Source organism: Gracilinanus agilis, chromosome 4 (genome assembly GCF_016433145.1).
Source record: "Gracilinanus agilis isolate LMUSP501 chromosome 4, AgileGrace, whole genome shotgun sequence".
NCBI classification, from domain to species: Eukaryota; Metazoa; Chordata; class Mammalia; order Didelphimorphia; family Didelphidae; genus Gracilinanus; species Gracilinanus agilis.
The window spans coordinates 513768488-513791580 of record NC_058133.1 but is presented as its reverse complement, the minus strand read 5'-3'; the positions used below and the strand labels follow the sequence as shown (position 1 = coordinate 513791580).

At 50.7% G+C, this 23093-nt stretch overlaps 1 protein-coding gene across 13 annotated transcripts in view; it reads left to right on the top strand.

The window, feature by feature from the left end:
- Positions 1-23093, top strand: part of LRRFIP1 (LRR binding FLII interacting protein 1) — a 95463-nt gene that overhangs the window by 63347 nt on the left and 9023 nt on the right. For 6 of the 13 annotated variants that reach the window (XM_044673333.1, XM_044673337.1, XM_044673334.1 and 3 more), the window contains 7 exons: positions 536-607; positions 2934-3104; positions 4149-4241; positions 4682-4774; positions 6947-7039; positions 11540-11681; positions 15213-17819. In XM_044673333.1, the coding sequence (XP_044529268.1) occupies positions 536-607; positions 2934-3104; positions 4149-4241; positions 4682-4774; positions 6947-7039; positions 11540-11681; positions 15213-16786 (2238 nt within the window). In that variant the 3' untranslated portion in view covers positions 16787-17819. Of the gene's footprint in view, positions 1-535; positions 608-2933; positions 3105-4148; positions 4242-4681; positions 4775-6946; positions 7040-11539; positions 11682-15212; positions 17820-21925; positions 21976-23093 lie in introns of those variants that run through there. The other 7 variants (XM_044673344.1, XM_044673335.1, XM_044673336.1 and 4 more) reach the window with 7 other exon arrangements.

Sequence of the window (23093 nt, the reverse complement as noted above, 5' to 3'; positions counted from 1 at the left end):
TCAGAAGTGTGAAGGCCTTCTGTCTCCAAAGAAGGTTGTTTTAAGATTCCTTTAGGAAAAGAACTTTTTCTTCATTCCAATGTGATTCGGACCTGGGAGGCGCCCTTTCTGGGGTGCAGAGCTAGGGGGGTCTCAAGCAGGCATCTAGGCCAGTTCCCTCATTTTGGAAAAGAGGAAACGGACCCAGAGGGAAAATGACTTACCCAGAGTTGTGTGAGCAGTGTACAAGTGGCAGAACTGGGACCCGGATCGGGCCCTTTACTCCAGATCCATTGCTGCCCTTTGTGTCAACCATTCCATAAGAGACTCTGCGGGGTGGTTCAGCAGGGCAGAAGGGACCTCCTCACCTCGGGGTGCACTGGTTCCTTTAATTATTTGTGGGAGTTTTGTCATTTGGGAAATCAGGGACAGAACTCGATGGATGTGCCCAGACCCAGAAGCCCGTCAGCTCCAGGGGACGTCCCTGGCCTCTGTGTGTGCGACCCCCGTCCATCTGTCTCTGTGACATCCTTCCCGTTTTTGCCATTTCCCTCAGGAGATCAATGAGTTGAAGGACCAGATTCAGGATGTAGAAGGCAAATACATGCAGGGCCTGAGAGAAATGAAGGTATCTGTCCGGAGGCTGCTTGGTGGCCGCGTGTGATATTAACCCAGATTAACTTGGGCAGAGGAAATCCTCACCAAGAATTCAAACGGAAATTAGACTGAAATTCAAATTAAATTCAAGTTTAAAAAAAATGTTTTAATTAAAAAGAATCCAAAAAAGTCAGACTGGATCAGCGTGCTGCCCTTCACTAAAAGCACGCTGGGGATTTTTCTTAAAAACTCCACTTCCAGAGCAGCGATGCCCCCATTGGGTTTTCCATGAATCGGTCCTCTTTCCAAATAGAGCACGTGTGTCAGCTCACATCCGAATAATCACCATTTGATAGAAACGATCACTAACGTGTGTTTACTAGTGCATGCTGGGAGACTTTTTGTTTTGTTTTTTTAAACCCTTAACTTCTGTGTATTGGCTCCTTGGTAGAAGAGTGGTAAGGGTGGGCAATGGGGGTTAAGTGACTTGCCCAGGGTCACCCCGCTGGGAAGTGGCTGAGGCTGGATTTGAACCCAGGACCTCCCGTCTCTAGGCCTGACTCTCAATCCACTGAGCTACCCAGCTGCCCCCTTGGGAGACTTTTGAAGGCTTGAGAATCTGTTTTCCCGGGCTCCGTGGATCCTTGGCTTTCCCATCACACATAACACTGCTTGGGTTACTCACACGAAGACCCAGGGCTCTGGCTAGACGGTGTGTGTGGGGGTTCCGACGGGCTCGATGGCCCCCGATGAGGACTTTCTTGCGCTCTCCTCGGGAGAGAACAGCAGAGCAGGCAGGGGCAGGAGGCACAGTTCATTGAGTCCAACTGATCGCTTGCACAGCAGTCTCCACCACGGCCCCAGAATATCGGCCTCAAAGGCTGGGTGCCAGGAGTGAGATGTGTCGGGCTCTGAGGCCCGGGCACTTCCCCCAGGGCTTAGCTTGTGAGCAGGGGGGTCCCCTCTTCTCCCCTGGATTTAGGCATGGGGAATGAAATGGTGGCAGCTCTGCATGGGCAGGCTTACTCCCTTATTGGCGCCAGCCGTGCTCAGACTATTCCGGTGGGAGGTCAGGTGGGGACTCATCTGAATTCTCACCCCTTAAATGAAGGGCCTGCTCCAGGCCAGGCTCTGTGCTGTGCCAGGGAGGAGACGAGGCTGACGGCAGCCGGCCTTCTTGGAGCACCATGGAACGTGCAGAATGTCTTATGTCCATCCTCTTGTCTGGTCCCAGCAGTGGGAGATGAGTGGGATGATGCCCATCTTACAGAAGTGTTGACTGAGGCTCAGAAGTCACTCAGCTGGTAACGATCAGAGCTAGGACTAAAACCCAGCTCGTTGTTCCTGGGCCTGTCTGAAGCATCCTTGACAATCCAGCCCTCCTGAAGGCGGACGAAAATAGCTGTTTCCCTCCTCTCCAGGGATGCCCCCATGATTCTTTCAGTCCTCCGCCCTGTTGAGCCTGTGCCTAGAGTACAAAAGCCCCACTTCGTCATGTCCTGGACTGGCCCTTGAATATTCCTCCGGGTTCACTGTTCGTTCCCAAGCCAGAAGTTGCACTGACTCGGGACACACAGTGTAGGAGTGCTGGCCGGGTGGAAGGCTCTTCTTAGGCCTGCCATTTTAGTAAAGTACTTTCTGAATGGGTGGCTCTCTTAGTTCCTGCCTAGCAGGCACAAAAGATCATAGCTTTAGGGCCAGAAGGGACCCGAGAGGCCCCCTCGTGATCCTAGCCCTTCATCCGACAAATGAGGGAAACTGAGGCCCAGGTGGGTTGACTCGCCCAGTGACCCACCCTTGCTGGAGCCACGTTCTCCGACTCCCCAAGGTTCTTCTCTCGACCCTTCTTCATCCTATCTTAGAAACAGGGCAAGGATTTAGGTTCCGTCAGCACTGCCCAGAGGGAGCCTGGGGTGCCATTATGAAGATCTCACGGCGCCGTCCCTTTTCCAAGCAGCGACACCTCCGGGGGACGGGGAGCCCTTCCCACTTAGATGTCAGCCCACAAGTGCAGGGTCATCAGAACTCGATCCCTGGTCCTTCTTTGGCCCTCGAATAACACATTGAAAATCGGGAAACTAGAAGCTTCCGCGCCGTCCCTGCTAAATTCCCTTCCAGAATCGGGGTTGAGACCGGATGGAGATGGGCCACCCCGAGCTCGTTGGAGTCTTGGTTGAGCAGCGATTAGAGCTATTAGCGGCACCCTGTAAAGCTCTTTTCCGTTGTGGGGGTCTCTTAAAGCTCTAACAAGCTCCTCCTCCTTCCCCTCCCCTCAAAGCCCGACTTCCCAATAAGAGCCGCCTCATGACCGTCTTTCCTTCCTCTCCGTCCGGCCCCGGGGGCGGCGCTCTCCGCAGGACTCGCTGGCAGAAGTCGAGGAGAAGTACAAGAAGGCCATGGTGTCCAACGCCCAGCTGGACAACGAAAAGACCAACTTCATGTACCAGGTCGACACCCTGAAGGACGCCTTGTTAGAGCTGGAGGAACAGCTGGCCGAATCCCGAAGACAGTACGAGGAGAAAAACAAGGTGAGGGGCGGAGGAGGTGGGAGCGCGGGGTTCGCCCTCAGAGCCCTGGCCAAGGCCGAAACCGGGTCTATTGGGTCCTGGTCCTCCCCTCGCCCCGCACCCGACCCAACGGAACACGCGATTTCTTCTTTCTTTCTTTCTTTTTAAACCCTTTACTTGCTGTCTTGGAATCAATATTGCCTCCAAGGCAGAAGAGGGCTGCGAGCTGGGCCGCGGGGTCAGGACTGGCCCAGGAAGTGGTCCCCCAGCTGGGAAGCGTCCGAGGCCGCCTTAGAACCCAGGCTCTCGCGTCCCCGGCGCGGCTCTGTCCACGCAGCCCCCGGCGGCCCGATAGGTTTCCTCCACGTTTTTTACCTCTTAACCTCCTGACTTGGAATGATGCGGAGGAGCCGCCGCAGCTTTCTGAGAAACCTCATCGGCTCTTAAAGCCAAGAAAACGATTGAATCTCCTTGTCTTGGAGGGCGGCGGCCGCCTTCTCGGTCCCTCCTTAGCTTCCTCCTAGCATGCGGCCGGGAGGCGAGGCCTGGCCTAGACCACGACTGTGCCGGGAGAGGCCGCAGGAGCAGGTGGGGGGCCGAAGCGCGGCCGTGGCAGCCCCTCAGGAAACGGGCCGCTGCTGAGCTTTGTGAGCCTCGTCCTCGGGGAGCCACGCGTGTCCCCAGATACAGGGAGCGTCATGGGGGGGCGAGGAAGGGCTCCGCCAGGGCCCCTGGGAGAGGCGCTGAGGGGGGTCAGGAGGCTGCCGCAGGAGCAGCGGCTCTGGAGGAGGCACCCCGGAGGCGAGGCCTGCTGGAGACAGCCAGGAAGCCCCGAGGGCTGGGCCCAGGGTCGCCCTGCGAGGCCACGCTAGCCGCCGCACCCCCATTTTTAGAGGCGTTCACGGAGCCGAGTTAAGAGCCCCCGCTTGGAGGTTCTGCCTTTGCCGGAGCCCTTTTGTCCCCAGCACGTCCCCACGCCCTCGAGGCCCCTCCTGGGCCGGGCCGGGGATCCAGAAGAGCCTCCTTCCCTTCTCCTCCCCTCCTCACCGTCCTTCTTCTTTTCAGGAATTCGAAAGACAGAAACATGCCCACAGCGTGCTGCAGTTTCAGTTTGCCGAAGCCAAAGAGGCCTTAAAGCAGCGGGACGAGATGCTGGCGGTAAGTGGGCCCAGGCCGGTGCCGAGCGGAGGCTTCGCCCTCGCCCCCTGCCGGCCTCCCCCAGAGCCTCCCCGGAGGAGCCCCCGGCGGGAGGGTTCGTGGCCCGAGACGTCTCCTCGGGGCTTCCCGTGACGGGTTCTCTCTACGACGAAGGCGGCCTTCCCGGGGCTCTTCGCTGGCCGCCGGGCGCAGCTTCCTCCTGGCGCTGGGCAGCGGGGCCCGCGGCGTCCCTCTGGCCCTGGACAGGGGCCGGGATGGGAGCAGGAGGGTCCCCCGAACCCCCTTCGCCGGGTGACCTCAGCGGGAGGGGAGGCTCCCCCGCTGGCGGCTCCGTGTCGGGCCTCCGCCACAGGCTCCCCGCCCAGCGCCTCTGGGCGGATGGGGGCCCCCCGCCCGGCCTCTAACCTGCTCTGCTTTGTCTCCTGTGCTCGTGTCCGCAGGAGATCCAGCAGCTCCGGCAGAAGCAGGAGGCTTATGTGAGGGAGGTTTCTGATCTCCAGGAGACGATAGAATGGAAAGACAAAAAGATAGGGGTAGGAGCTCCCGCGTGTGCCGTCCGAACCCGCGCCCAGCCGGCGTCGTTCAGTGTAAAAGGCCGTCCCCTCGTCCCCGCGCAGTCCCAGGCCCCTTCGGGCTTCTCGAGCCCGGCGCCGTGACGTCACGGCACTGGGTCGCCCTCCCCTGTGGAGTGGGAGGGGCCGCGTCGGCTGGGGGAGCCCCCTGTCCCTGGGAGCCTCCCGGCCTGGCCTTGGTGGGCTGCCCAAGTTCTCCCCGATATTCCCTTTACGGGCTGACGGGCACGGCGGCCGCCCCGACCGGAGCTGACGCTCAGGGGCGTCCCTACGTTTTATCACTGAATTCTCGCCCTTCGCGGGTGCTGGGCTGCGGCCAGACGGAACCCCAAGTGGGTGGAAACGAGAGCCGGGGACGGAGCCCGTCGGCCCCCCCAGAGGCACACGCACGGGGGGAAGCGGGTGCGAATGAGGGAGCCGGGAGGCTCGGGGCTTCTCCAGGCTGTCCGGGGGCCCCGAAGGGCAAACGTTGCCGGGCCGACGATGCCCGTTTTACAGACAGAGCCGGGACAGAGAGGAAGGGACGGGTCAGCAAGGGCCGAGGCTCCAGCCAGCCTCCCCTCACGTCCTCCTCGTGCCAGATGAGTCTGGGCGAAGGCGATGACAAGCTGACCGGCTTCATCCCCTCGCAGCCAGCCGAGTGTCGGTCCTGGTCCGATGTGCGGACAGCGGCCTGGCCTGCGCTCACAGCCAGTCACTCGCTCAAGAAATTGTTGGCCTTGGGGTTTGGTGGCAAGATGGAGAGAGCCGGGCTCAGAGCCGGCTCAGGTCCTGGGTTCAACTCCCGCCCCGACACAGACTCCATGCGCGCCCCGAGATCTCGCCCCTCGGCGCCCTCCACCAGCCCACTAAAATAAGAACAAGCAGGGTCAGCCCACGGGGTAGAGGGACTTCCCCTACCTGGAGCTCCTGAAAGGGAAGAATCACAAGCCTGGTCTAAGGCAGAACCAAAAAACAGCCCCGGAAACACACAGCTACAAAGCTACAGTGTGGGGGGCAGAAATGGAGACGGACTTCCCAGAGTCCCAGGGACAAGAATGGGGGCGTGGGGGAGACGGACCAATGGACAGGTGGAGAGATGGACGGATGGATGGATGGATGGGTAGAAGGACGGATGGATGGGTAGAAGGACGGATGGATGGGTAGAAGGATGGATGGATGGATGGGTAGAAGGACAAATGGATGAGTAGAATAATGGAAGGATGGACAGGTAGATGGGTAGAATAATGGATGGATAGATGGATGGATAGACAGACAGACCGTGGGTAGATGGGCAAATAGAGATAGATGACATATCTGTATGTAGGTAGATGATAGGTCAGATAGTAGACGAAAAGAGAAGGAAAGATGATGGATAAACAGAGGCTGCGAAACAAGAGGTGGAAAGCGATGTCTGTGTGCACACACACATGTATATTTATAAAGATGTTCACACTCATACATATGTACATATTCACATAGATGATAAATAGATAGAAAAGATCAGTAACTAGATGATGGATAGAGAGATATGTCTTTGTACGTAGATAAATGGATGGATGGATAGATGGACGGGTGGACAGATGGACAGCTGTGCATCATGTGATGCTCTGGAGAGATTTCCCAACTCAATGTGGCATGTACCTACATTCATTTCCTGGAAGAATAACTCCCCAGGGCTTCCATCAAGACTCAGACCCTTTTTTGGTTCCAAAAGTCTTTGGAGTCTTTGGTCTTGGCAAACAGCACTAGGGTGAAGTGACTTGCCCAAGGTCACATAGTCAAGATGTGTCTGAGGTGGGACTTGAACCCAGGTCTTCCTGACTTTGAAGGCCACTCGCTGTCCTGTACACCAGTCGGCCCCTTGATCAAGTAAAGATAATGGAGCTACATCCTCTGTTCCCCACATCCCACAGCTCTGGAAATAGAAGCGTCTGCACTGTGTCTAGGCCCTCCCCACCTCTACCTTCCCTAGACGGGACGCCACGATTATCTATACTGGATGCCATTATTCTGTCTAGAACCTCCATGCTTAAGACTTTCTAAGTATCTGAACCTGCTTCTCCTCTGCCTAACGTTTCTGAAATGGTCTTTGCTTGTCTCTACCTTCCTCTCGTTTCTCTGCCTTCTCTCGGCGCCCCCACACCATGTCAGGCATTAGAGAGGCAGAAAGAGTACTTTGATTCCGTACGGAGTGAGCGAGATGACCTTCGGGCCGAAGCGATCCTGCTCAAGGAGGAGCTGAAGGTACGGTGCCCCCCCAAGCCGTCACCATCCCCCTGGGGGCAGCCAAGGGCCTGCCCGTCCAGGGCTTTGTTCAGGGCCTTCTGGGGGTTTGTTTCCATTCCTTGGGGCAAGCTGATTCTGAAGGTCAGATAAGAACAATAAAGCCACCTGCAGCCATGAAGTATGACATGCTTAAGGATTTGTAAAGTGCCAGTAATTTTAATCTCCAAACGTTTCATAGGATAGTTATCTATGAAATGGGGGGATTAAGTTTGATGGCCTCTCTGGCCCTTTTCAGCTCTGAATAAGTAAGCCAGAACCTGTGGGTGGCACAGTGGATAGTGCTGGGCCTGGCATCAGGAAGATCCAAGTTCAAATCCAGCATACTGACTAGCTGTGTGACCCTGGGCAGGTCATTTAACTTCTGCCTGCCTTCGTTTCCTCAACTGTAAAATGAGGATAATAAGACTGTCTACCTCCAAGTCGTTCTTTTTTTTTTTTTTTTTTTTTTTTTTAGAAAAAATTTCCATGGTTCCATGATTCGTGTTTTTTTCCCCTTCACCCCCTCAACTCCACCCCCCCCCCCCATAGCTAACTTGCATTTCCACCAGTTTTAACATGTGTGATCAATCAAGACTTACTTACATATTATTGATAGTTTCACTGGTGTGGTTGTTTAGTGTCTGCATCCCCAATCATGTCCACATCAATCCAAGTGTTCAAGCAGTTGTTTGTCTTCTGTGTTTCCACTCCTGTAGTTCTTCCTCTGAATGTGGGCAGCATCTTTCTCATAAATCCCTCAGAATTGTCCTGGGTCATTGCATTGCTGCTAGTACAGAAGTCAGTTACGTTCTATTTTACCACAGTGTATCCGTCTCAGTGTACAATGTTCTTCTGGCTCTGCTCCTTTCACTCTGCATCAGTTCCTGGAGGTCTTTCCAGTTCATCTGGAATTCCTCCAGTTCATTATTCCTTTGAGTGCAATAGTATTCCATCACCAACATATACCACAATTGACGGACATACCCTCACTTTCCGGTTTTTTGCCACCACAAAAATCACGGCTATAAATATTTTGGTACAAGTCTGTTTATCTATGATCTCTTTGGGGTACAAGCCCAGCAATGGTATGGATGGATCAAAGGGCAAGCAGTCTTTTATCGCTCTTTGAGCATGATTCCAAATTGCCATCCGGAATGGCTGGATCAGTTCACAACTCCACCAGCAATGCATTAATGTCCCAATTTTGCCACATTGCCTCCAGCATTCATTACTCTCCCCTTCTTTCATTTTAGCCAATCTGCTAGGTGTGAGGTGGTACCTCAGAGTTGTTTTGATTTGCATTTCTCTAATTATTAGAAATTTAGAACACTTTCTCATGTGCTTATTGATACTTTTGATTTCTTTATCTGAAAATTGCCTATTCATGTCCCTTGCCCATTTATCAATTGGGGAATGGCTTGATTTTTTATACAACTGATTTAGTTCCTTGTATATTTGAGTAATTAGACCTCTGTCAGAATTTTTTGTTATAAAGATTTTTTCCCAGTTTGTTGTTTCCCTTCTGATTTTGGTTGCATTGTTTTTGTTTGTACAAAAACTTTTTAATTTAATATAATCAAAATTATTTATTTTACATTTTGTAATTTTTTCTAACTCTTGTTTAGTTTTAAAATCTTTCCTTTCCCAGAGATCTGACAAGTATACTATTTTGTGTTCACTTAATTTACTTACAATTTCCTTCTTTATATTCAATTCTTTCACCCATTCTGAATTTAAAAAATTCTAGAGAACCAACTAAAAAGCTAGTAGAAATAAACAACAACTTTAGCAAATTTGCAGGATACAAAATAAATGCACATAAATCATCAGCATTTCTATATATTTCCAACACATCACAGCAGCAAGAAGTAGAAAGAGAAACACCATTTAAAATCACCCTAGACAATATAAAATGCTCAGGAATCTATCTACCAAAACAAACACAGGAATTATACAAACATAACTACAAAACACTTTCCAAACAATTAAAACTAGATCTAAACAATTGGAAAAACATTGACTGCTCATGGGTAGGATGAGCTAACAATGACCATCCTGCCCAAATTAATTTACCTATTTAGTGCCATACCTATCAAACTACCAAAAAACTTTTTTACTGAATTAGAAAAAACTATAACAAAGTTTATTTGGAAGAACAAAAGATCAAGAATATTAAGGGAAATAATGAAAAAAATGTTAAGGAAGGTGGCCTAGCAGTACCAGATATTAAATTATACTACAAAGCAGTGTTCATCATAACAATGTGGTACTGGCTAAGAGACAGAGGGAAGGATCAGTGGAATAGACTTGGGATAAGTGACATCAGCAAGATAGTCTATGATAAACCCAAAGACAAAAATCCACTATTTTACAAAAACTGCTAGGGAAATTGGAAAACCATATGGGAGAGATTGGGTCTAGATCAACCTCTCACACCCTACCCCAAGATAAATTCAGATGGGGTCGTTCTGAGAATCAAATGAGCTTATAATTGCTAAGTCCCTAGCACAGTGCCTGGCACATAGTAAGTGCTCCATAAATGGGTATTCTCTTCCTTCAGTCCTTTGAACTTTGTGGGGGCTGCCCTCATTCCTCAACAGTCCTCTCACTTCTGCTGGCTTCTCATGCCTTTCCCTGACTCTCAGCTGGGGTTAGGGCTCTGTTTAGCCTCCAGTCTCTCTGCTTGGCTCAGCACTCAAGGCCTTTGATGTTCTGGCACCATATTGCCTTCCAAGTCTGTCCTTCTCCTTCCTCTCTTGGGCAACCCTTCCAAGTACCCCATGATCCCACTAAACAGTATTCCCAGCAATGCCCTGAAATTTGCAGCCGACGTGCCTTTGCTCCCCCTGTGCCCCTGCCTAGAATTCCTCTCCCCATCGCCTTCTGTTGAATTCCAGCCCGTCTTTTGAAGTCCAGTCTGTGTACGTTGGTCATTGATCGCTGTTTTATCGTTTGTTCTGTTGGAATACGGTGAATCTGCTGTCTAAACAAACTTAGAGCCTCAAATTCAAATTTTGTAGAATGGACGATGTACCCATTGGCCGAAGCTTCTGAATGAAGGAACTTTCAGAAGTTGGGTTGGCTTGCCCCGTTGTGCTAAAAACCAAAGGCAGAAAAGGAATGATCCCCTGAATTTATAATGGACACCTATGGGTCAAGGCTGGTGTTAAATGTTGTAAATCCCCCAGCAAATGGGAGAGGGGCATTGGGGTGCTCAGGAATCTGGACCTTGTGATGGACATAAAGGAATGGGTGCTCGAAAATGGCGGTAAGGTCTTAGCATTGGAAAATGCAACGGTGGCTCTGAAAATGGCGGAGGGTCCTCCCATGGCAGGCAAAGTCCCACTCGTGGGGAGCCTTACTTGTGTAGGGATATTCCACCATTTTTAATTCTTTTAGGAATTAAAGGTTGTGCTAGTGGGCAGCTAGGTGGCTCAATAGATTGAGAACCAGGCCTAGAGACCTAATGTCCCGTGTTCAAATCTAGCCTCAGTCATTTCCTAACTCTGTGACCCTGGGCAAGTCACTTAACCCAAACTGCCTAGCCCTTACTTCTCTCCTGGGAACTAATACACACAGTATGGATCCCAAGACAGAAGATAAGGGTTTTTAAGAGTTAAAAAATATAAAGACTGGGCTGCTTTGGGTGAATTTTTAAAGACAGCTACATCCCAATTCATGGGAATACTGAATCCCTAAACTGGTCACCAGCACTTAGCTCTATGTCCCTCAGTTTCCTTATCTGTAAAATGGGCTGGAGGAGGAAATGGCAAACCACTCCAGGATCTGTGCCAACATAACCAAGTCAGTGACAAATTTCACCTTTCAGACTTAAAATGATATGAAATGTGGTCACTGATTCCAGCTCAATGCAGTCAAAATTCAAAGAGTATGACCACTTGAGGGATTTGTTATTCCTGCTCATGGAGACCTTGGCAGTAAAGCATTTGATCCTGGATGGTCACAGGAACGTCAATTCCCTTTACATATTTTCTTAGTAGTTAGATTTGCCAAAACATAGTCGATTCTATAGGTAGATAACAGTCAGTGCTTCCTCGTGGCCATTAACGTCAGCGGAATGCCTCTAATTGGCAGAAAGATTCAAAGAGGCCACGTCCAAGAACAGTTGGCAAATGCTAGTAGGATTGTGTTGGGTTTTTGTGTTGTTGTTGGTTTTTTTTCATTTTAAGGTGCTTTACCATAACCCATCCCTTCACATCGGCAGTCTGTTTAGAGAGCATCATCCTTCTCTCCCAGAATAGATTATTCTAGATTCTATTCTAGACTAGAGCACGGCTCTTTTTCTTCTTCCTAGAATATTTTATTCTGGAATAGTGTGCCTCTTCCTCCTCCTTTATTCCCTCTACCCTCCCCCCCCCCCCCAATTTTGGTCTGGATTCTGTTCTAGGATAGAGCAGCATCTTAGGATATGCTGGTTGAGTGGCTTGATATTAACTAGCAGCTCTGTCTTGTCCACAGAAACATGGAATAATCCTGAATTCTGAAGTAACCACCAATGGAGAGCCTCTAGATAATAGAAGTAACATGAGCCACCTGGGCTCTCCCAAAGTATCCCAAGAGGAGACAAATGCCCTGAAGTCATCCAACGATGGGACGCTAGGTAAGAATCTGTCTCCTGGGCCTTTTCCTCTTTCTAGCTCTCATTTATTCCCCTTCTGTGCTTGATTGGAATTGAAGCTATCCATCATCACTCGGTCAATTCACTAATCACGCTGCATGCCACCTTGTTCTGTCACGTCCTGTGCATTTTGCCGCTAAATGGTTGATTACCCGCATATGTTGTCGTGCAACGTTTTTCACGAGCTATCCTGGATGGCCTTGGGATAGAGCTCCCTTGTCGAAATCTATTTATCATCTCCTGATAATCTGATAAGGAAGGCTTAGTTCAGTCGTTCCCAAACTTTTTTGGCCTCCCACCCCCTTTCCAGAAAAAATATTACTTAGCCCCCCTGGAAATTAATTTTTTTTTATTTTAATAGCAATTAATAGGAAAGATAAATGCACCTGTAGCCATCACCGCTCCTCTGGATCGCTGCAGCACCCACCAGGGGACGGTGGCGCCCACTTTGGGAATCACTGGCTTAGTTGATAAAGAAACTTATCATGGGACACAGGAGACGATCTTGACTGTTAACTCATAGCTGCTTCTCTGAAGTGCCACTGAGTCACAAATTTATTATATATGAAATTAAAGTTCCCTTTCACCCCAAAAGTACAGAGAGAGATTTACAGTGTTGCAGACGTTGCAATTAGTTTAGACAACACACAGAAACCTCAGAAACTTCAAGGTGAAGATAAGAACCAGGCTGGACTTTCAGCTACCTGATTATCAGCAAGCTAAGTCTGAGAATACTTTTCTCAAGGGTGAAAGGCCCCTGCTAAACTGAGGTTTCGACCTTGGCTTGCCAAGCAGCTGCATTCCTGACCAAAGGGGAAGAATGTTAACCTCTTGACTGTTGGTTTGCTAAGAACTTAAAGCTTTCCAGTAAGACTATATTGCTTTCTATTAAGAAAAGGTGTGTATCATAAAAGGGGTCAAAAGAGGAGTCTCAGATTTCTTATCTCTTTGAGACTCTGTTTCTCTTATTGGCCTCCCATACTCCTTCGTTTCTCCACCCAGTCTGACAAGACTGGGAACACTCCCAGGTGAAAGTACAATTGGATAGAGACATCTCTAACAGCAAAGTTTTCTTTGACTAACTTATCTCTACTTTATAGAGGAATAAAGAGCAGCCTAATGAGGATGGAGGTCTAGGACAAGGTCTTTTACCGGGTTTTCTCATCTCAAATGCTAGAGTACAATGCACTGTGGGAGTCTGAGCTATTAAAGAACATTTGGCCATTCCATAGCTCCATCTGTGGGGGATCCCACCAGCATTCTGTGCCTGTGATTCTGGGTCTCTGTAAGCCCCCTGGGGCCAGCAGAATGCACAGTGACTCTTCTTTCTTTGGGAGATGGCCATGGGAATAAGCCTGCCTGCAGCATTCTTATACTCTACCGTGATGCTTTGCTTTCGGTGTGGGAATGGGAGTGGGAGAAGCACAGCTTAGACCATCTGAGGCAGCTGGGCGGCTGATAGTCTTCTTTGGTCACAAACTGGACTCAGTTGTCTTTCCCGAATGCAGATGCCCCCATGAATTAGAGTATAGCTTGTTCTGGAATCTACAACTGGATGAGTCCTCATCAGACACTAGTTACTGACGACTTTATGGAGATGGGATAATCCTATTTTATCTTTAAACCATGTAGAGGCAACCAGCCGGCAGAGCGAGGTGATATTCATCTAGTAGAATCAGGGACCTCTAAACCACACATAAGGATCCCTGCAGGCAGCATATTGATTTAGTTTTAAAATAGAATGTTCCTAGAGATGGGAGGTCCTGGTTTCAAATCTAGACTCAGACTCTTCTGAGCTGTGTGACCCTGGGCAAGTCACTTAGCTCCCATTGCCTAGCCCTTACCGCTCTTCCACCTTGGAACCTAGTACACAGTATTGATTCTAAGATGGAAAGTAAGGGTTTAATTTTTTTAATGGAAAAAAAATGTTATCTATGTTTTATCTTATTTTGGTGTATTTTGTTAAATATTTCCCAGTTACAATTTAATCTGGTTCTGGCCACATTTGGGAGTATTGCAGACCTTGAATTTGAGCCCTCTCATATAGAGAATAAAGCACTGGGCTTGGAGTAAGGAAGACCCAAGTTCAGATCCTGCCTAAGATATTTAACCAGCATGTTCCCCTCCTGTGCCTCAGTGGCTTATATGATCCTTCCCATCTCTAAATCTGTCGTTGAATTTTAATTTCCCACTGAGTAGCTTTCACCTCATTCCTGTTTCAGAGCTGGAAATATGATCACCCAAAGCCTAAAGAACATAGATTCATGTGTCCAGCAGGAGAGAGGCTCACCTGAAGTTTCTTGTTTTTAGAGAAGATAGACATCGTCCAGTGCAGCGAGCTGTGTCTCTGGCTTCCCACCTCCCCTGAAGGCCAATGACCGTCCAGGGGAGAAGAAGGGTCAGCCACCCTCTTTGGTCAGGAAGGGCATTTTAGAAATCTGTCAGCAGGTCGCTCACTGCTGCCTTCTAGAGTATGGATTCTTGGGCTTTAACAGCCTCGCGTGTTTAGGGATCTGCTTTGTCTTTCAGAAGCCTCCAGGAATAAATGCCCACCTTCCTGCTTCAGGCAGGAGAGGAAGGTTTGGAGGCAGCAGACTGTTGACTGACAAGCGCCCCTAGTCCTGGTGACCGGGTCGCCCCCTTCTGCAGAGTCCCTCCGATGGGTGCCCCCGAGGGGACCTTTCCCAGGTCTCCCCTCTCCTTCCCCTTTCTAGAGATAATAGAGGCAACTATTTGAAAATAGAAATGAAGCACAGAAAGCAGACAAAGACAGAACAATCTCCAGGTCTTTCACAGGCTGGTTCACCTCCACTTTAGTAAGCTGATTGGCAAATGCCATTTTAACTACTTTTTTTTAGCCCTTCCCTTCCATCTTAGAATTAACCGGTTCCAAGGCAGAAGAGCGGTAAGGGCTAGGCAATGGGTAGTAAGTGACTTGCCCAGGGTCACCCAGCTAGGAAGCTTCTGAGGCCAGATTTGAACCTGGGACCGCCATCCACCGAGCCGCCCAGCTGCCCCCACTAGGATAGATTTTTAGGGGTGAATTTCTCTGAGGAGGTGGAAAGCTCTTTTGAGGGACACTTCAGGGGAGACTGTGTGCTCTGCCATGCCTTTGGCCCCTGAGCAAATCGGAGTTTCCCTGAAGTGGATAGTCTAGAAATCGGCGAGGCCGAGTTCCTGTCCCAACTTGGACGTTGAGTCCGTTCTTGAAGGCGATGGTTGGGGAGGCCCCGGGCTGTCTGCTCCAGAGCTCCTCCCCCTTGTGAACCCCCATCCCCAGACCCCCCCTTGTCTTTCAGCTGCCGGTGGCGGGCTTCACTGTCCAAACGGTTCGCTAATTCAGTTGCTGCTTTGCCTCACGGAATGGGCAAAGGCTGCCGATCTCTTAACTGGCATTCTTTGACGATTCTCTTTCTTGGGAACTTGGGAAGTTAAGCTATGTTTTTGCATTTGAATGGATGGTCAGCGTTGCCCCATCACGTGGTCCCCTCAATTTTCTCAATGGTCTTTTAGGAAGAGTCAAGGAAGTGAAGGTGGCAAGTGAGAATGTGGACAAAGTGGGGGAAAGCGCGGTCTGGCAGAATCCCGAGCGTGAGCAGCCCCAGGCCTTGCCTCCCGATGGGAATGCCCAGGCAGAAGCCTCCCCGCCCCCGCAAGACCATGCCACGGTGCCAGAAGCCTTAGCCACGGACCCGGGGCAGGAGCCGCCTCCCACCCACGTGCCAGAGACTCGGGCGGTCCCTGGAAATAGCAACAAGCAGGTTGGAGACCAAGCAAGGGCTGAGCCTCCCCGTTTCCTGGAGGCTAGTGTAGAAGCCAATCATCACCCTGATGGCTTAAAGAGTCATGATGTGGCTCAGGATCAGGAGAGTGCAGGGAGCCCTCCGTATCCAGGCGAGGTGCTCAGCCAGGATGGACGCAGCTCCGCAGAGGCTCAAAACAGAAAGAAAGAGGGAAAACCAGAGGAAGAGAGTAGCAGGAAATCAGATCAGGAAAGCGATCCCGCGGGCAGCCCAAGTCCTGAAAGAACAGGCGCAGCACTGGAGGGACCGAATGAAAGTCTTCCAGAAAGCTTGCTTGAAGGGGAAGAGGCCGAAGGCAAGAAGCACTTAGACACAAAGGCAGGCAGAGAAGGGTCCAAAGATGGAGCGGTTATTTCAGATAAAAAATGTACAAATCTCACCCAAGGGGACCAGAATAAGGAGGAAGAAACACTGGGGATCAGTGAAGGAGAGAAGAAAGAGGAGGAGCTAATGCAGACAATGCCGTCGTCTCCCAAACTCGAGAGCGGTCAGCCTGAAAAAACGGCCAGGACAGGCCCGACGGGGGCCGGCGAATGCTCCCGTCCCAGCGTGCCTGCTGCTGCAGGAAGAGATGACCAGAAAGGGGAGCTGTGCGAAACCTCATCCAGAAAGTCCAAGAACAAGAAGAGGAAAAACAAGAAGAGAAAATCTCCCCCCGTAGACTCTCCCGAAGACGTTAAGAAGGAGTTGGTCTTCCAAAACACCGAGGAGGACGAGGAGGAGGAAGTCCGGGATCCGGCCCAAGACGCCCTCGCTAAGGCGGCCCACGACGGAAAGCAGGAAGCGAGGACCGAGCTCGACGAGTACGTGGATTGTCCGGAGGAAGCCAACGCCGACTCGGACGACAAACCAAACCTGGAGGTTGATAAAGCCAAGAAGCCCCAAGAAGCACCCGAGCTTGGGAGAGACACGGCCCATCCTTGGGGAGCCGATGGCGAGGGACGGTCCAGTCCCTCGGGGGCCCCCAGGGCAGAAAGCCCAGAAGAGGAGTCGGCCGAGCACAGCCAGACATCCAGGCTGGAGAAGGAAGCCTCGGCGGGCGGCGGGCCAGAAAACAAAGCCGACATGTTGGTCCCCGAGGAGAGTTCTCACCCCGAGACGACGGAGGAAAACTGCGAGCGGTCAGACGAGCAGACAGAGACGGCCGAGGAAGCCGTAGAAAGCCGAGACAGCGACGAGCCCGAAGACCCAGCGGGCAGCGGCGGGGCGGAGAGCAAGGACGACGTCCGAGGCAGGGCCAGCCGGGGGAAAGATAAGAATAAAGAAGAGTGTGCCATGTCCTGAGGCGAGGCAGGAGGCTCCCAGCAGCCGGAGGCCTTCTGAGGAGAGAAATGCACTTTTCAGAACGAGTCATAGTATAGGAAAAGTGGAGGGGTTCCTGCTGGTGACAGCCCTTCCCTCGAGGTGGTACCGAGTCCTTCCTTCATTCCTCCTCACAGTCCCCACCAGGATCTCTGCAGACATTCACGCTCTCTGGGGCTCCATCCATCGTGTATGTGTCACCCAGACTTCTAAGGGGGGGCCGTGGCTTTGGGACTGCGCTCGGGGCGAGAGAATGACCACAGAAGCCAGTCCTTCGGCGTCCTTCATTTCTGCCGTGAGCCTGGGGACCCCCCGAGGCCGGGCCTGGCTTCTGCCTCTAATGAACTGACTCTGCCCCGGTCTGTGCCCGTTCCAGCGCCGTCCGTCGTTCCTGGCACGATCTAAGGCTGGACGCCGCCCAGTGATGGTCAGTCACCACGTGCTGGCGTTCGTGCCTACAGAACGGGAACGTCCCTCTCGATCCCGGAGCTGCCTTGAAGGCCTGGACGGCGTGGAGGTCAGCCTGTCCTTGAGCCCCCCCAGATCAAGCCTGCGGCCATATTGCCAGCCATTCCTCGACACATTTCCTCCTCCGTGCACGTTACCCATATGATATGTTTTATATACGAAGATACTTAAATGAGTTTTTTCCCTTAAAAATGTGTTTAAATTCCTTTCCTATTACTTCTAATACGTGAATCAGAGCTTCCTCGGACGCTTGATCCCTCATCCTTTGGCTAATCGTCCCCCATTATCTAAGCTTTATGACCAGGGCTCTGCCGTGCCCGGGCAGCGCCCCGCCTGCTCGCCGTTGGCCCCTGTGTTTGCTGCACAATGGAGTCTTTTACACGTTTCTGAATATTAAAATCGGTGTATTCCTGGCGACTGTCATTGCCACTTCCTGGTTTTTATAGCTGTTACAGAATCATGGAGCAGCACCAAAGCTCCCCAGGCTGTCGAGGTGTCTGTCGTAACTGTTGTATAGAACCGAAATAAAGCATTTTATCCTTTTAAACGGCTGTGAGGCCCCTCTTTGGAGCACGGAGAAGGCTTCCAGGACCACCTGGTGCTTTCCTCGATGCCTCCCACGTCCCCCTGGCTGCGTCCCTTCTGGCTGCCCCGGCCTGGGTCGTGCTCGCCACGACAAGGAAGGGGTTCTTGGCCCTTTGGGGGGGGGGTTTGTCTTTCGAATGGCTTCCCGTGAACCCACTTTGGAAAGGAGAATCACTGCAAATGCACGTCCCAGACTTCATGGCTTCTGGGGGAGGACGTTGAGGCGATGGCGAGAGGGAGGGCAGGGCAGGTCCGTCACGGATGTCAATGTGGAGAAGCGTCGAGTCGGCTCACAGACACGCAGGGCCGTGACGGGAACACGCCAGGCTTCTGGAGCGTGAGCGGCGCCCGAGCCCATCCCCATCTCTTTTAGGGGGTTCCCGTCCCCCGCCCCCGCTTCACGTTTTACTGCTGGCTTTTGTCTCCCCAGTACAGACATTTACGGAGCTCCCTGACCGGCTTCTTGTAAAAACAAGAACGATCTCCTCCCAAAGGGTTCACAGCTCGCCCCTTGCAGAGCCCCCTCCATCTCCCTGTTTTTTAATGGTTTCTTTCACTTACGGAAATTATTTTCTCTTCGTCCCACCCCCCCGCTCCACGGTAGTGAAGGACAAGAAAATTCCCCTCCTGGATGTAAGCCCACCCCGCCCTGCACCCCAGATCTGTCCCCTCCGGTCAGGGGAGGGGGAGCCGCCTTCACCCTCCTCCTTCTGGAGCTGCTGGCCCGGCGGCGGCTCTGGCCTTGTTTAACTAGAGCCGACACGTTACCGAGTCCCAAAGAGATGAAATAAGTAGGAAAAGGCCGTCCACGAGCCCCGAGAACAAGGGCAGGAGATGATTTCAGAGAGGCGGGGAAAGACTTCAAGTGCTGCCGAGTGAAGGCAGCAGAAGCCGCCCCGCCGCCTCCGAAGCCTTTTATGAACTGATGCAGACGAGAGGGCAGAGCCGGGAGAACCAAGAGCTGTGGCCGAGGCAAACGTTCATTCTTTTATTCCAGTCCACTCCATTCATGCAGTGTGCACAAGCCACACGCAAGGCCTTTTGCTAGGGAGAGAATAGTTCGTCCTTCAGAAGCTTGGCCCGGTAGGAGAGAGAAGGCATAATTACAAACATAATTAAAGCCTCAGCCCAACTACCTGCTCCTTGAAGGCCAGAACGGTTTCATTTTTGTCCTTGTCTCAGTGCCCAGCACACAGCGGGTGCTTAATAAATGCTTATCAATTAATTGATCAATTGGTTGATTGAAAAGCAGTCCCCTCAAGTCTATTGGCACAGTGTATACATTTTTTTTAAAACCCTTACCTTCTGTCTTGGAATCCATACAGTGTATTGGTTCTTAGGCAGAAGAGTGACACAGGCAATGGGGGTTAAGTGACTTGCCCAGGGTCACACAGCTAGGATGTATCTGAGGTCAGATTCAAACCCAGGACCTCCATCTCTGATCTTGGTTCTCCATCCACTGAGACACTTAGCTGTCCCCTCTGCATACATTTCTAAAACATGTGGTTACCTGTTTTCCCTATGGCAGACTAGACACAGGGACGTCCCCTAGGAGCAGAGAGCCGGAATCACTTCTGGTGGGTGACCCGGGGCATTTCTACAGTTCATTGGCGTTAGGTGCCAGAGCCCCACACTCGACCGTGGGACCCTGGCTGATCTGTCCTTGAGCCTCCATTTCCACATTTCCCAAACGAGAGGGTCAAGCTTGTTCTCTCCAGCTCTTAACACTCCCTGGATGGTCCCAAGTTGTCCCCAAAAGTTAAGGCACACCCCAAGGGTTCCGATTCCTTTCCCAAGTCTTAGTCCAGTGCTTTTGGTTTGGATTTTCTGTTTTTATGATCAGCTTCATCCCTGGTACTTCTTCACGAGAGATAGGAAACCTGGGGATCATTAAACAGCCAGGAAGAACCCCGAGCCCCATTCCCCCTGCCTGCCTCCCCCACCAACCACCACCACCATTTTAACACACAAAAGTATTTGAGCAGATTTTACTTTTGTATCCAACTAGTGATCCTTCCTTTGGGTCCCTGGCATTTTTCTAGCATCTAGCTAAAAACTTCTGATAGAACCTTACAACCTTGAGACACCAGTGCCAATTGTCTCCATTTTACAATGGCATCTCAGTACAATTCAGTGACGTAGGTAGCATGTATAAACAGATAGGAAGAACTGAATTCAAAGCCCGACACCAGATACTAGCAGCATGACCAGTCTGAGCCTCAGTTTCCTTGTTTGTAAAATGAGGGCATTGGATTCCATAGCCTCTAAGGGTCCTTTCAACACTAATTCTGTATCAAAGGCAGGAGACCAAGATTTGCCATGCTAACTCTTTGCCATGAGTACTCTGGGTATGGAAAAGGGCTTTCAGCTATTATAGTCCAACATCTGCCTGGCCTCTCGCCACCTTGTATTTTGTAAGCTCTTAATAAAGGTTTTATGAATTTAATGGACCTGAAGGGAGAGACGAGAGCTGGGTATTTGTGCTCTCATCAGCACCAAAGGAATGTGTTCATCAGAGACTAAAGGGGGGAAGTTTGGAAAAACCCACCATTGGTTCAAGCTCAATGCCATTAACAACTCGATTATAGTCCCTGAGTGGAGGGCAGATGATGGATTGGCAGAAGCCATTTATTGACTGAAAATGGTTCTTCTCAGGCCTGGGGGAATTCCCAACACACTCACCCTCTCGGAAGACATTCCTTTACCTGCTTGATTTTCTGATCATCTGGTTATGTTTAACATACATGGCACCGAGAGCTGCAGACTAGTTATGGGGAAAGACTCTCGATGTGAAGAAGACTCCCTGGCTAAGTGGGGCTTATCTCGGGGCTCCCTCATTCCTCCCATTGGCCTGGGCATTGCTTCTGGGGTTACCCATTCCTTTCCCTGTGTTCCAGTGCTCCAGGAGACCCCTTACAGAGATGGGAGGAGAATCTGCAAATGTGAACACAGCTTGGGATGGGGGTGGAGAGTGGGAGAAAATCGGCCTCTGGGAAAGCTCTCTGGGCTGGTTTCCTCACCTGTAACACGGGTGTGCTGACCACTCCACTGTCTACCTCACAAGGTTGCTGTGAGGAGGAACGATTTATAGGAATTTTTTTTTAAATTCTAAACCCTTCCCTTTCACCTTAGAATCAATAATATGTATCGCTTCCAAAGCAGAAGAGTGGTAAGGGCTGGGCCATGAGGGTTAAGTGACTTGCCCAGGGTCACACAGGAAGTATCTGAGGCCAGATTTGAACCTGGGACCTCTCATCTCTAGGTTTGGCTTTCTATCCACTGAGCCATCTAGCTGCCCCCTTTATGTAAACTTTCTAATAGGCCACAGAATTGCAAAGGTGGTGTTATTCCTATAGAAAGTCAGAACAATGTTATTTTCCTGTTCAGATTAACTGTGTTATATTTGGGTGGCTAGGGGAGAGAGAGCCAACCTTGAAACATGGAAGACCTAGGTTCAAATCCCACCTCAGACAGATAGTGGCTGTCTGACCCAAACTCATCTCCAGGAGGCTCAGTGGCAGAGAAGTGCCACCCCACCTTGGTAGGAATCTCCAAATGCCTATGAAATCACAATCACTAACACATGGCAAACACACTGTAAAATCACCGTGTGTGTGTGTATGTGTGCACATGCACACGTGCAAGAGGGATGATAGGGGTTGGGAAAGATTAGCCACATGAGCCCTCTGCTGATGCTTCGCTGTGACTGTAAGGGGTGCATTTTCTCTTTTGCCAATAATATTAAACCATGAAGCTTGTGAGATTTTGTGTTGCAGTTGTATTTGGCTCTAGAGTTCTTGCATGCTCACTCTAAAGTAGAAGACTGGCCTGTTTGCGTGCAACTGGATGCATGTTCGGGGACATTGGCCACCACTCCCATAGCTGTACGTCTCCCCCCATCCTGTCTGTGACTCCATTCACTGTGGTACGTGCATCAGTAACTCCCTTTATCACAAATCTCGCTAACCTCCATGATCATTCTTTTCTAATTTTACATTATCTGTGCCAGGAGGGGCCCTGTGCCAAGTCGGCTCTCAAACGTGTGGTTTCTCTCTTTTTCCTTTCTAGACATTAGGCTGAAAAACCTCGTCGATGAACGAGAATGCTTATTAGAACAGGTAACCCAAAACTGTCTATTTCTTGGTGTGTTCTGGTCCCTCCTCCCTCTTCTGCATGCTTCCTATCCTCACCCCAAATAAAGATTAGCAGCTCACATCAGGCAGGAAAAAATCAGTCAGCCACTGTGCCCCATAGTTAGTGTTCCCAGAAATGTACTCAAAACAGCCTACCCGAGGCCTGAAAGCACGGGTGATGTTGTGCATTCATTCCTTCGACAGATTCGAGCTGTGGTGCTGGAGGAATCTGACCACCGTTTCTGAAGGTTGCCCAGAAGGGCTGGCAAGTTTTAGACAATCCTGGGCTCCCGTGGGCCCAATGGGATCCGAACCTAGCCTATACAGATGATTTTCTCCCAAATAAAATACCAATAGGAGGAAATTTCATCATCTCCCCGAGTGAGTCAGTCCAGTGATTAAAAACCTTTACTTTCAGAAGTGTCTGAAATTTCTGAGAAGGCAGGCTCTTTATCACAGAATAAATGATATGCCAGAGAAGACTTATTGTCCTTTTGAGTTAGATAGTGGATTTCCCACAACATTAAAGAAGGGTGCAGTCCTAAGGACTCAGTAAGATCAAAGGATCTGGGTTCCAATGTTCCCTCTGAGGCTGGTTACTTTTATGACTTCAGACAAGTCACTTAACCACCTCGGATCTCGGCTTCCTCCTGTACCAATGAGGGGAGTCATCCTAAGACAGCCTCTGAGATTCCCATCCAGCACTAGACCTATAGGATCTCATGTCTTTGAGCTGGAGCCCTCATTCCTTTCCATTCAGTTCGCCATCCAACATAGTCCGAGTACTCCCTGTGTGTGTAACCCAGTCAGCCATATTGGTTGGAGTTGAACGTGGGAACTCAAAAGTCCACATCTGTGATGGCCACATGAAGGCTCTTTAGCTACAAAAGGGCACGGGAAAGCCCCTGCCTCCTAAATATTAGACAAGGAGTCCCTGAGTGGCCTCTACGAGGTATCAGCAAATTTTTTTGCAGGACTACTGATTTCTATGGAAGGATATTCTTGCAAAGTATAGGCATGTGGATATAGACAGGTAGATATATACATGTGTTTGTGGGGGAAGGTAGGTGGCCCAGTGGAGTGTGTGCTGGGCTTGAAATCAG